This window comes from Glandiceps talaboti, chromosome 20, assembly GCF_964340395.1.
Source record: "Glandiceps talaboti chromosome 20, keGlaTala1.1, whole genome shotgun sequence".
NCBI lineage: Eukaryota > Metazoa > Hemichordata > Enteropneusta > Spengelidae > Glandiceps > Glandiceps talaboti.
In genome coordinates, this window is record NC_135568.1 from 10,423,115 (window position 1) to 10,438,013 (window position 14,899).

Sequence of the window (14,899 nt, forward strand, 5' to 3'; positions counted from 1 at the left end):
TGTTGTATCATCTGTAGTTACTACTGTTGTTGTATCATCTATAGTGACTACTGTTGTTGTATCATCTGTAGTGACTACTGTTGTTGTATCATCTGTAGTTACTGCTGTTGTTGTATCATCTGTAGTTACTGCTGTTGTCAAATCATCTGTAGTGACTGCTGTTATTGTGTCATCTGTAGTTACTGCTGTTGTTATATCATCTGTAGTCACTGTTGTTATTGTGTTATCTGTAGTGACTGCTGTTGTTATATCATCTGTAGTTACTGCTGTTGTTGTGTCATCTGTAGTTACTGCTGTTGTTGTGTCTTCTCTAGTGACTGCTGTTGTTGTATCATCTGTAGTTACCGCTGTTGTTGTATCATCTGTAGTTACTGCTGTTGTTGTATCATCTGTAGTTACTACTGTTGTATCATCTGTAGTTACTGCTGTTGTTGTATCATCTGTAGTTACTACTGTTGTATCATCTGTAGTTACTGCTGTTGTTGTGTCATCTATAGTCACTGCTGTTGTATCATCTGTAGTTACTACTGTTGTATCATCTGTAGTTACTGCTGTTGTTGTATCATCTGTAGTTACTGCTGTTGTGTCATCTGTAGTTACTGCTGTTGTTGTATCATCTGTAGTTACTACTGTTGTTGTATCATCTGTAGTGACTATTGTTGTTGCATCATCTGTAGTTACTGTTGGTGTATCATCTGTAGTTACTGCTGTTGTTGTATCATCTGTAGTCACTGCTGTTGTATCATCTGTAGTTACTACTGTTGTATCATCTGTAATTACTGCTGTTGTTGTGTCATCTGTAGTTACTGCTGTTGTTGTGTCATCTGTAGTTACTGCTGTTGTTGTGTCATCTGTTGTTACTGCTGTTATTGTATCATCTGTAGTTACTGCTGTTGTTGTATCATCTGAAGTTACTGCTGTTGTTGTATCATCTGTAGTTACTGCTGTTGTTGTATCATCTGTAGTTACTGCTGTTAATGTGTCATCTGTAGTTACTGCTGTTGTTGTATCATCTGTAGTTACTGCTGTTAATGTGTCATCTGTAGTTACTGCTGTTGTTGTATCATCTGTAGTTACTACTGTTGTTGTGTCATCTGTAGTGACTGCTGTTGTTGTATCATCTGTAGTTACTGCTGTTGTTGTGTCATCTGTAGTGACTATTGTTGTTGCATCATCTGTAGTTACTGTTTGTGTATCATCTGTAGTTACTGCTGTTGTTGTATCATCTGTAGTTACTGCTGTTAATGTGTCATCTGTAGTTACTGCTGTTGTTGTATCATCTGAAGTTACTGCTGTTGTTGTGTCATCTGTAGTTACTGTTGATGTGTCATCTGTAGTTACTGCTGTTGTTGTATCATCTGTAGTGGCTATTGTTGTTGCATCATCTGTAGTTACTGTTGATGTGTCATCTGTAGTTACTGCTGTTGTTGCATCATCTGTAGTTACTGCTGTTGTTGTGTCATCTGTAGTGACTATTGTTGTTGCATCATCTGTAGTTACTGTTGATGTGTCATCTGTAGTTACTGCTGTTGTTGTATCATCTGTAGTTACTACTGTTGTTGTGTCATCTGTAGTGACTGCTGTTGTTGTATCATCTGTAGTTACTGCTGTTGTTGTATCATCTGAAGTTACTACTGTTGTTGTGTCATCTGTAGGTACTGCTGTTCTTGTATCATCTGTAGTTACTACTGTTGTTGTGTCATCTGAAGTTACTGCTGTTGTATCATCTGTAGTTACTGCTGTTGTTGTGTCATCTGTAGTTACTGCTATTGTTGTGTCATCAGTAGTTACTGCTGTTGATGTATCATCTGTAGTTACTGCTGTTGTTGTGTCATCTGTAGTTACTACTGTTGTTGTGTCATCTGTAGTTACTGCTGTTGTATCATCTGTAGTGACTGCTGTTGTTGTATCATCTGTAGTTACTGCTGTTGTTGTATCATCTGTAGTTACTGCTGTTGTTGTGCCATCTGTAGTTACTGTTGTTGTTGTGTCATCTGTAGTTACTACTGTTGTTGTATCATCTGTAGTGACTGCTGTTGTTGTATCATCTGTAGTTACTGCTGTTGTTGTGTCATCTGTAGTTACTACTGTTGTATCATCTGTAGTGACTGCTGTTGTTGTATCATCTGTAGTTACTGCTGTTGTTGTGTCATCTGTAGTTACTGCTGTTGTTGTATCATCAGTAGTTACTGCTGTTGTGTCATCTGTAGTTACTGCTGTTGTTGTATCATCTGAAGTTACTGCTGTTGTTGTATCATCTGTAGTTACTGCTGTTGTTGTATCATCTGTAGTTACTGTTGTTGTATCATCTGCAGTGACTGCTGTTGTTGTATCATCTGAAGTTACTGCTGTTGTTGTATCATCTGTAGTTACTGTTGTTGTGTCATCTGTAGTTACTGCTGTTGTTGTATCATCTGTAGTTACTGCTGTTGTTGTATCATCTGTAGTTACTACTGTTGTTGTATCATCTGTAGTTACTGCTGTTGTTATATCATCTGTGGTGACTACTGTTGTTGTATCATCTGTAGTTACTGCTGTTGTTGTATCATATGTAGTTACTGCTGTTGTTGTATCATCTGTAGTTACTACTGTTGTTGTGTCATCTGTAGTTACTACTGTTGTTGTGTCATCTGTAGTTACTGCTGTTGTTGTGTCATCAGTAGTGACTACTGTTGTTGTATCATCTGTAGTTATTGCTGTTGTTGTATCATCTGTAGTGACTACTGTTGTTGTATCATCTGTAGTTACTGTTGTTGTTGTATCATCTGTAGTTACTGCTGTTGTTCTATCATCAGTAGTGACTACTGTTGTTGTGTCATCTGTAGTTACTGCTGTTGTTGTATCATCTGTAGTTATTGCTGTTGTTGTGTCATCTGTAGTTACTGCTGTTGTTGTATCATCTGTAGTTACTGCTGTTGTATCATCTGTAGTTACTGCTGTTGTTGTATCATTTGTAGTGACTACTGTTGTTGTATCATCTGTAGTTACTGCTGTTGTTGTATCATCTGTAGTTACTGCTGTTGTATCATCTGTAGTGACTACTGTTGTTGTATCATCTGAAGTTACTGCTGTTGTTGTATCATCTGTAGTTACTACTGTTGTTGTGTCATCTGTAGTGACTGCTGTTGTTGTATCATCTGTAGTTACTGCTGTTGTTGTGTCATCTGTAGTGACTATTGTTGTTGCATCATCTGTAGTTACTGTTTGTGTATCATCTGTAGTTACTGCTGTTGTTGTATCATCTTTAGTTACTGCTGTTAATGTGTCATCTGTAGTTACTGCTGTTGTTGTATCATCTGAAGTTACTGCTGTTGTTGTGTCATCTGTAGTTACTGTTGATGTGTCATCTGTAGTTACTGCTGTTGTTGTATCATCTGTAGTGACTATTGTTGTTGCATCATCTGTAGTTACTGTTGATGTGTCATCTGTAGTTACTGCTGTTGTTGCATCATCTGTAGTTACTGCTGTTGTTGTGTCATCTGTAGTGACTATTGTTGTTGCATCATCTGTAGTTACTGTTGATGTGTCATCTGTAGTTACTGCTGTTGTTGTATCATCTGTAGTTACTACTGTTGTTGTGTCATCTGTAGTGACTGCTGTTGTTGTATCATCTGTAGTTACTGCTGTTGTTGTATCATCTGTAGTTACTGCTGTTGTTGTATCATCTGAAGTTACTACTGTTGTTGTGTCATCTGTAGGTACTGCTGTTCTTGTATCATCTGTAGTTACTACTGTTGTTGTGTCATCTGAAGTTACTGCTGTTGTTGTATCATCTGTAGTTACTGCTGTTGTTGTGTCATCTGTAGTTACTGCTATTGTTGTGTCATCAGTAGTTACTGCTGTTGATGTGTCATCTGTAGTTACTACTGTTGTTGTGTCATCTGTAGTTACTGCTGTTGTTGTTGTATCATCTGTAGTGACTGCTGTTGTTGTATCATCTGTAGTTACTGCTGTTGTTGTATCATCTGTAGTTACTGCTGTTGTTGTGCCATCTGTAGTTACTGCTGTTGTTGTTGTGTCATCTGGAGTTACTGCTGTTGTGTCATCTGTAGTTACTGCTGTTGTTGTGTCATCTGTAGTTACTGCTGTTGTTGTATCATCTGTAGTTACTACTATTGTTGTATCATCTGTAGTGACTGCTGTTGTTGTATCATCTGTAGTTACTGCTGTTGTTGTGTCATCTGTAGTTACTACTGTTGTATCATCTGTAGTGACTGCTGTTGTTGTATCATCTGTAGTTACTGCTGTTGTTGTGTCATCTGTAGTTACAGCTGTTGTGTCATCTGTAGTTACTGCTGTTGTTGTGTCATCTGTAGTTACTGCTGTTGTTGTGTCATCTGTAGTTACTGCTGTTGTATCATCTGTAGTTACTGCTGTTGTTGTGTCATCTGTAGTTACTGCTGTTGTTGTATCATCAGTAGTTACTGCTGTTGTGTCATCTGTAGTTACTGCTGTTGTTGTATCATCTGAAGTTACTGCTGTTGTTGTATCATCTGTAGTTACTGCTGTTGTTGTATCATCTGTAGTTACTGTTGTTGTATCATCTGCAGTGACTGCTGTTGTTGTATCATCTGAAGTCACTGCTGTTGTTGTATCATCTGTAGTTACTGTTGTTGTGTCATCTGTAGTTACTGCTGTTGTTGTATCATCTGTAGTTACTGCTGTTGTTGTATGATCTGTAGTTACTACTGTTGTTGTATCATCTGTAGTGACTACTGTTGTTGTATCATCTGTAGTTACTGCTGTTGTTGTATGATCTGTAGTTACTGCTGTTGTTGTATCATCTGTAGTTACTACTGTTGTTGTGTCATCTGTAGTTATTGCTGTTGTTGTATCATCTGTAGTTACTACTGTTGTTGTATCATATGTAGTTACTGCTGTTGTTGTATCATCTGTAGTTACTGCTGTTGTTGTATCATCTGTAGTTACTGCTGTTGTTGTATCATCTGTAGTTACTGCTGTTGTTGTATCATCTGTAGTTACTGCTGTTGTTGTATCATCTGTAGTTACTGCTGTTGTTGTATCATCTGTAGTTACTGCTGTTGTTGTATGATCTGTAGTTACTACTGTTGTTGTATCATCTGTAGTTACTACTGTTGTTGTATCATATGTAGTTACTGCTGTTGTTGTATCATCTGTAGTTACTACTGTTGTTGTTGTATCATCTGTAGTGACTACTGTTGTTGTGTCATCTGTAGTTACTGCTGTTGTTGTATCATCTGTAGTTATTGCTGTTGTTGTGTCATCTGTAGTTACTTCTGTTGTTGTGTCATCTGTAGTTACAGCTGTTGTTGTATAATCAGTAGTGACTACTGTTGTTGTATCATCTGTAGTTATTGCTGTTGTTGTATCATCTGTAGTGACTACTGTTGTTGTATCATCTGTAGTTACTGTTGTTGTTGTATCATCTGTAGTTACTGCTGTTGTTGTATCATCTGTAGTGACTACTGTTGTTGTGTCATCTGTAGTTACTGCTGTTGTTGTATCATCTGTAGTTATTGCTGTTGTTGTGTCATCTGTAGTTACTGCTGTTGTTGTATCATCTGTAGTTACTGCTGTTGTATCATCTGTAGTTACTGCTGTTGTTGTATCATCTGTAGTGACTACTGTTGTTGTATCACCTGTAGTTACTGCTGTTGTTGTATCATCTGTAGTTACTGCTGTTGTATCATCTGTAGTGACTACTGTTGTTGTATCATCTGTAGTGACTACTGTTGTTGTATCATCTGTAGTGACTGCTGTTGTTGTGTCATCTGTAGTGACTGCTGTTGTTGTGTCATATGTAGTTACTACTGTTGATGTGTCATCTGTAGTTACTACTGTTGTTGTATCATCTGTAGTTACTACTGTTGTTGTATCATCTGTAGTTACTGCTGTTGTTGTGTCATCTGTAGTTACTGTTGTTGTTGTGTCATCTGTAGTTACTGCTGTTGTTGTATCATCTGTAGTTACTACTGTTTTTGTATCATCTTTTGTTACTACTGTTGTTGTGTCATCTGTAGTTACTACTGTTGTTGTGTCATCTGTAGTTACTACTGTTGTTGTATCATCTGAAGTTACTGCTGTTGTTGTGTCATCTGTAGTGACTACTGTTGTTGTATCATCTGTAGTTACTGCTGTTTTTGTATCATCTGCAGTTACTGCTGTTGTTGTATCATCTGTAACTACTGCTGTTGTTGTATCATCTGTAGTTACTGCTGTTGTTGTATCATCTGTAGTTACTGCTGTTGTTGTATCATCTGTAACTACTGCTGTTGTTGTATCATCTGTAGTTACTGCTGTTGTTGTATCATCTGTAGTTACTACTGTTGTTGTATCATCTGCAGTTACTGCTGTTGTTGTATCATCTGTAACTACTGCTGTTGTTGTATCATCTGTAGTTACTGCTGTTTTTGTATCATCTGCAGTTACTGCTGTTGTTGTATCATCTGTAACTACTGCTGTTGTATCATCTGTAGTTACTGCTGTTGTTGTATCATCTGTAGTTACTTTTGTTGTCTCATCTGTAGTGACTGCTGTTGTTGTATCATATGTAGTGAGAGAGAGAGAGAGAGAGAGAGAGAGAGAGAGAGAGAGAGAGAGAGAGAGAGAGAGAGAGAGAGAGAGAGAGAGAGAGAGAGAGAGAGAGAGAGAGAGAGAGAGACTGTATCTGTATATATTCATTATTAATGCATTTATTATCAATGGCACACTACCGTCAAAATGAGTGCATTTAAATGATGTATGATACAGGTAACACATAGGTATTTATTCTTCCTGGATCTTCCTATTTGCAAAATCGTGATCCACGTACCTTTGATTTTAAAAAATCTAGTAATATCACGCCTATAGTATCGGTATGTCAACTTCACCCCTCCCATATAACAAACACGTATTAACTAGAATATGTAAAACCAACATGAAGTATTTAGTTAACGCCACAGATGGCCAATTCTGTTATACACAATACCCTTATATATAACATTTCCCTGCCACGGTAAATACCAGTCGGTATGATGACTTGTATCTGTGTCATATCGTTAGTTCAGAAAAGTGTGAACATGACATGAGTCTCAAGTCGCCAATCATCACACTCCTGAAGTTACAGCATCAGGCATTTGCCCAGTCTCTCTACTTTTGTGTTTATTTTATTCTTATAGTTGTTGGTTTAATTGTTACGTCAGAGAAAAAAGGTCTTCGCTGATTGTATTAAGTAGAAAATGAGCGCGCGCACACACATCACACTCATAAGCATGCACAAGGACACATACGCAGCGCGAACACGCACGCACGCACACACACACACACACACACACACATACATACATACATACATACATACATACATACATACATACATACATACATACATACATGCATGCATGCATGCATACATACATACATACATACATACATACATACATACATACATACATACACATGCACGCGCATACATACATACATACATACATACATACATACATACATACATACATACATACATACATACATACATACATACATACATACACATGCGCGCGCATACATACATACATACATACATACATACATACATACATACATACATACATACATACATACATACATACATACATACACACACACATACATACATACATACATACATACATACATACATACACATGCTCGCGTATACATACATACATACATACATACATACATACATACATACATACATACATACATACATACATACATACATACATACATACATACATACACATGCTCGCACATTCATACATACATACATACATACATACATACATACTTACATACATACATACATACATACATACATACATACATACATACATACATACATACATACATACATACACATGCGCGCGCATACATACATACATACATACATACATACATACATACATACATACATACATACATACATACATACATACATACATACACACACACATACATACATACATACATACATACATACATACACATGCTCGCGTATACATACATACATACATACATACATACATACATACATACATACATACATACATACATACATACATACATACATACATACATACATACATACATACATACATACATACACATGCTCGCGCATTCATACATACATACATACATACATACATACATACATACATACATACATACACATGCGCGCGCATACATACATACATACATACATACATACATACATACATACATTCGATAACAAGAAGTGACTAACTGTCACAAAATTAATCAACTGAATAAACATGAAGCGACATACAAAACCCACACCAGAGGAATTTTGTTAAAACATAACTCAATACAACGTATAGAGACACCGTGGAAGTACAAAAGATCACTAAAGTATATTTAATTAGCAACATCTAACATCTTGGCAAGGCATGTTAAATCACTAAACGACGTAAATGCATCCGTCACCAAGGTAACCTAGCTACAGAATCTATCTGTAAACTAAAAAAAAAGCAAGCAACCCCAAATAATTAACATGTCATATGGTTCTACCTTAAAGTCTATATCACTTTGATGATATCAGTTAACGTATTATCCTATCCCTATAGAATGTAAATTGTGATCAATCGATAAAAACATGATCAATCGATAATCTTACTGCAATTGCGTAGAATTCGATCCAACCCAAGGACAATACTACTTCGGAAAGCAAGCTATTGTCATCCAAGATAGACACAAGCTGAAACTATATATTGTTCATGCATATGGTAGATTACACACTTATCGTATATGATAGTGATGCCATTGTTTAAGGAAATTTATTAAATCACCCTTGCTTTAATACTGTACAGAGATGTCGAACATTAACAGATATGCCATCCTACTGTGAATGTATTCCATTGAAAACTTACAACAACATATGTTGCAACGATAGTTTTAGTGTGTATCTATCTTAGTTTGCCTATAGTTTGGTTTCCATGGTAGTATGTCTTCGTGGTGGCTACTTTTAGGTATGTCTTCGTGGTGGCTACTTTTAGGGGATGGAATACAATAGAATACAAAAGGCTTTTAATCTTAGGTTGCGTTTCATTGTTGTTTAGTTTGTGTGTTTCGTAAACAACACTAACTAGGCCTGATCCCCAGTGGTTCAAATTATTCTAAAGTATATCAAACTGACGTGACATTTTCTTTTAAAGTACCATAATTTCTTTATATCGAACGTCGCTTTAGTTGGGTATTCTATTATAACAAATGCCCTTCCATTGCACCCAAAACTTATATTTGCGGGTCCAATGTCGTACATGCAGAACACTTCTTTATGACAGACCCGTCGCGTGTCCAATGACAATGTGTTATACTTTTATAAAGAGATGACATGTATAGTTTGCAAGCTGAAGAAATAAACTACATCGTCACTTACCTGTACTACCGTCACATGTCGTCGAAACCACCAAAAGGAATAATAACACTATCATAATATTTTTACCGACAATGGTATCCATTCTGTTAGTTTGGGAGCTGCATATCTACATGTAAACTTGAAATGTTTAAAAGTATGTGTGCTACATAACAACCTGTATCGTTATGGAAATTATGACGGGTGCATGTTTCATCTGTCATCACGGGTTTATTGTTCATACATGCCACCTGACCTCAGCAAAAACTTAATGACAGTTAACTTCATGACCCACCCAACGTATTTTGAGACGTGGGTATAGATAACTAATTTTATTTAAGGAAGTTCTTTCTAAACCATTGGCCAACATATATTGTGTACATTTGACATAAACCCGAAGTAATAACGCTGATAAATTATTGCGGTGGTGGTATTTAAACTTTGGACAAGGACCGCATAGTCCAAGAACTTCAAGACGCACGCATCGCAAGAAACGGCGACTTCATTCACTTTTATGTGAAGCCTTCAAAGTACAAAACAGTTATCTTTGGAGAGAGAGGGGGGGGGGGTCAACAACAAAAAAGAAATATATATTATCACTGATATATATATATATATATATATATATATATATATATATATATATATATATATATATATATATATATATATATATATATATATATATATAGTAATATATATATATATATATATATATATTCATTTTTCTACCCCTGATGAGTGAAGAATACACTATCAACACCCAGTTAATTATATATATATACCGGTACATAACAGTTGATAAGCTAATATCAGAAGCAATTCACGTCTTCTCCGAATTCAACAATTTTACAATGGTATTAATATGAACATGATTTATATTTGTGTATCAACTAATAATGATAATGTTGGTTTTTATATAGCGCTTTCCCATTTTTCGCTCAAAACACTTTACAATGATTACCCCTGGCACGGATCTATAACGACACAACGTCCCTTTATACTTCCTCAACTCCCTGGGGAGCATACAATCCATTGAAGTCTTTATAAGCGCATATTATTAAATCATTCACATTTCAAGTTCTATCTATCCTACCAGGTCCCCAATTATACAACTGGGTTGACTTGAGGCACAGTCCTGGTTCAAATCATGCCCAAGGACTTTTAATAGCTACTCAGAAACAAACAGCAGCGATGGGGCTCGAACCTTTAACCCGCAAATTCCAAGCTGGCCACTCTAACCATTCGCCCATCATGTCTCCACTCCATATTATTATGGCCCATATTTAATTTTCAAGAGGTTATTTTATTTTTATTCAATAGTCAGTTGTCATTATTCCTAGGAGTGTTCCATCAACATAATGTATCCAGCTCTGAAAAGTAACGGTGATGCACAAAGTTGGGTGTAACTTCTTTAGTAGTAGAGTATCTTTGAGTACTAGTACTATTTATTTGTTTTGGGCAGTCAGAAACCTAGAAATCAAGTCTGACTAGTGTGCGCTTGCGCACTGCCGTCTTGGGTACAGCGCCCTCTTACAGAGGTCAGGCGCCAATGACCTTGCAACGTCACTTCCTCATTTGCCGTAAAGAAAATCAACATGGTACGTAAATTTCATCAGCTTTGATATTTTTGCTTTATGGTGTTACTTTTTGGTCTTTGTAGTTCATAATCACATGAGTTATGGTACATCTAACTATCTAGTAATGTTTTGAAACAGTATGTATCGTGTGTGTTGTGAATTATGATGAATATTGTTGAGAAACGCACGACTTCCGTATGGCTTCGACAATCGGAGTGCCACGTACGTACTTCTTGGAAGGACGCGATATGGGCATTATTTCTTTACTATTTTGGATCATGTGGACAAATCCATATTTTGTAAAGATCTCATATTCGACACTGAAAGAGAGCTGTCTAAATATTACTACTGTGTACTTGTGAACGTAAAATATGGTAATAACATTACACTGTGATCGGTATTTTTATGCCATTTACTACGCACTTATGAAGTTACGTACAATGGGTACATACACTGACTGTGTTGTACCCGTAACGGAAATTGTATTCAAATCAGTAATATGTCTTGCCAGAAATATTCTTAGTAACAGTGCCGTAGTTTTAACAGCACCAACAATCGTCAGAATTAAGAAACACGTGTGATGCGTGTACTATTTCTTACTTTAATATACCATATTGTAGGCCGTACATTGACCATTTTGCCTAAAAGGTCAGGCCAGGTCCCTAAATATCAAAAGAAAAATGAGGGAAAGTAATGGCAATTTTGGATGTATTGACTCATATTTCAAACACAGCTGAACCAGTGATATAGACACTCATTGTTATGACATAGACTGATCAGGTTATAAATTCCATATTTTTTTGCTCAACATGGTTTGTGGATGTGTATAAATTATAATGTTAATTATGGTCTTTCTGTATCTTAGCCTGGACCAGCAGCTAGCAGTACCAATGTTGGGGCACGCTCCCCAAGTAAAGCCGTAGCTCCAAGATCAGGAGGCTCACAAGTCAGACAAAGGTATGGTTTGACTAAATACACGTAAACTGTAACAGTGTGCCCTCTAAGTCAATTTGATGCATCACTGATGTACATAAGTTCTAGTGAGACACCGAGATTTGGTGTTCCCCTATCTCTTGCACTATTGCAGTATGTGGTACAATCTGATTAAAATCCGATAAAGTACTTTTTTAGCTGTTACGTTTACTGTAGTGGGTTCTTTTATGAATGCTCGTTACATACATCTGACACACTACCATAGGTTTTCCCGAACCACACAAGAGCGCTGAGTGAATTCACTCAACCAATGAAAATGTATAATGTGCCGAAGCATATGGGTACAGTACTTCTTAGTGCTCTGTTCAAAAAGAGGATGAGCACAGAGTGCAGACAATGATATTATTGTTATTGTTTGGTGGTTCTCTTTCTTTAGATTTTGAATGTTGAGTGTTATATTGTTAGACGGATTCTGGTTGGCTACTCATAAGTACGAGATTGTGTTCAGGAAAACCTATTGTATTGTGTCAGATGTATGTAATAAGCACTCACAAAAGAACAAGCTACAGTAAACATAATAGCCAAAAACAATTTGCACCATGTACACTTCATCAGATTTTAATATTTATATGTGGTGGTGACTCGCGCGAAATACCAGTTCTTATCATTTTGACTCGCAAGAACAAAATTTGGTCATCACTAGAGGACACACTGATACTGTACGTCCAACACCATTTACAGTACAAACAGGGTTGCCTTGGTGTTTCACAGTGGGATATTTCTTTACACACACTCAGAATGCAAAATTAACAATTATAGAGGTGCCGTGCACAGTTGGGATGTAGACACAGACAAGTTATCACTTTGCTTATCAGTAGGCAAGTACCCAATTGAAGATATTAAAATCATCAAGTCCGTGTGTAATTGTTTCTGTAGAAGAATCTCAACTGCACTGGAAAAGAAAAGCAATGCTGATCACTGTTCAATGTGTTATTAGGGAAAAGGACCCTGTATTTAGTGTCTCTGTCATTGCTTATCTCGCATTGATATGTGTATATCTTTTTGTAAAATCATGTCATATGAGTGGAACACCAAGGTAACTCAACTTACACTGTATAACACGATACAGATTGTATAGAACGTCATTTTGGTTAAGTTAATGTACAAAAAATACATATATTTAGTACATCTCGTGTCATTTTATATTTCACTTGTCATTCAAAATAAGCATTTGAAGAATTTCAATACTCTGATTACAAACCATTACCATAAGCTACTCATGAACAAGTTTGATCATGAAAATCCCCTGTACCTGGGTGTCAGTCTGTCATTGTACAAAATCCCCCTGTACCTGGGTGCAGTCTAACATTGTACAAAATGTCGTTTAATGTAATTTTATCTTTGTTTCCGTTTATTGTGTATTGTAACTAGTTTTTGCTGGTTGTCTTTTATTTCTATGTATATTTGTTTTGGGGTCCATGTTTATAGGTATTTGTCACTTGTGTGGAATAACTGACTTTTGACAAAGTTAAATAAAATTGTAAAAAACGAAAAAATAAAAAAGCAGTCCTCATTAATGTGGATGTTAGGCAATGAACCGCCTCAGCCAATTTGGCATGCCACTGATGCACACAATTTCTAGTGATGCACCAAAATTTGGTATCCCTTACTACATTGTATGTGGTGACTCACAAGAAATCCCAGTTCTCATTTCGACTCACAACCACAAAATTTGACTATCACTTGACAGCACCTGTAAATATTCATGAAGCTTATTTTAACATAGTGCCTAAAAGTTTTTGAGAATAATTGTAATTTTTCACTAAAATTTTATCATCACCAGGCTTTCATGCTTCCATCGCATGTCTCACTGAATGGGGGTGGGGGTGGGGGGATAGGATCTTTACTGGGAGAATGAGGAAATGTGATAAGGGGAGAACATCCCAAGATGTGAATAGGGCAACTGATTCAATTATCAGATATAAAGTTTAGGTCAGAGAGAGAATTAGTCTGTACGATACAACATTTGTGTCATGCTATCAGCTACAGTACCATTGCATCGACATATCTTACAGTCAAAGAGAAATCCTGAACATGTGATAGGTTGAATTGTATGAAGGTGGACCTGTAATTACTAAGTCTTGAATGAGGCTAAGGGGTAGTTTGGGAATTACAGAATGATATATGATATGTACTTTGACCAAGCGATAGATTGGTGCTTGATACAACCTTGTATTCAATCAGTTTCTCATGTGATAATTCACGAACTGGACAGCAAGTGACCTTTCACTTTTGTTGCTATGTAGGATAGTAAAAGTGTTTCACTACTTAACAACAATCATGCTGCGACATTATAAATCATAACATAACCTTTTCGGTGATTATTTTTGACATTTTATTGTATTTTTGTGTGAAACTAGCACAAGGTGTTCTGAATATATTATCTCAAAGTCGAATCAGGCAGTTTAGGATTTGGTCGTTATTTTGCATTGCAGTCTCTTTATCTGTGGTGTTAGTAAACTTAGGGAGATAGTTATGATATGCTGATAACGGACATGTCAGGCATATCAGAGACACAGCTTTGTTTTTCCTACACGGATGTCAAGTTGTTAAGATACGGCTCAAGTATGTATGCAGTTGTCAATCATAATTTATAAAATATGGCAGTAATTTGATAAACTTGTCCAGGGTATTTTCATCGAACCACAACGTCATAGTTATGTTGACATGTACTAGTAACCATAGCAGTTAATGAAGAACACCTCGCAACAAATTGAAATTATTATTTGTGTTATCAGGATTTAATTTTAAACACTGATTATTCATCCTACAAAAGCTTTGGAATAAAAAAACAAACAAAAAGTAGTCCTGCTTGCAGACAGTAAGTAGGATTTGATTCTGTCCGATGTTCGTTTCTTCTGAGAATGGATGTACTAACAATCAGAATCGAGTCCCCAACAGTATGCCCGCTAAGCCAATTTGACGCCTATTGACAAACACAGTTTGTAGTGAT

The 14,899-nt window shown here is 36.4% G+C and overlaps 1 protein-coding gene across 2 annotated transcripts in view; it reads left to right on the forward strand.

Annotated features, from left to right (window-relative positions):
• LOC144450435 (protein transport protein Sec61 subunit beta-like) overlaps positions 1-14,899 on the forward strand; it is a 296,273-nt gene that overhangs the window by 279,150 nt on the left and 2,224 nt on the right. Inside the window, exons 1-2 of one of the 2 annotated variants that reach the window (XM_078141034.1) lie at positions 10,919-10,974; positions 11,819-11,910. In XM_078141034.1, coding sequence (XP_077997160.1) covers positions 10,972-10,974; positions 11,819-11,910 — 95 coding nt within the window. In that variant the 5' untranslated portion in view covers positions 10,919-10,971. Of the gene's footprint in view, positions 1-10,918; positions 10,975-11,817; positions 11,911-14,899 lie in introns of those variants that run through there. The other variant, XM_078141035.1, reaches the window with a different exon arrangement.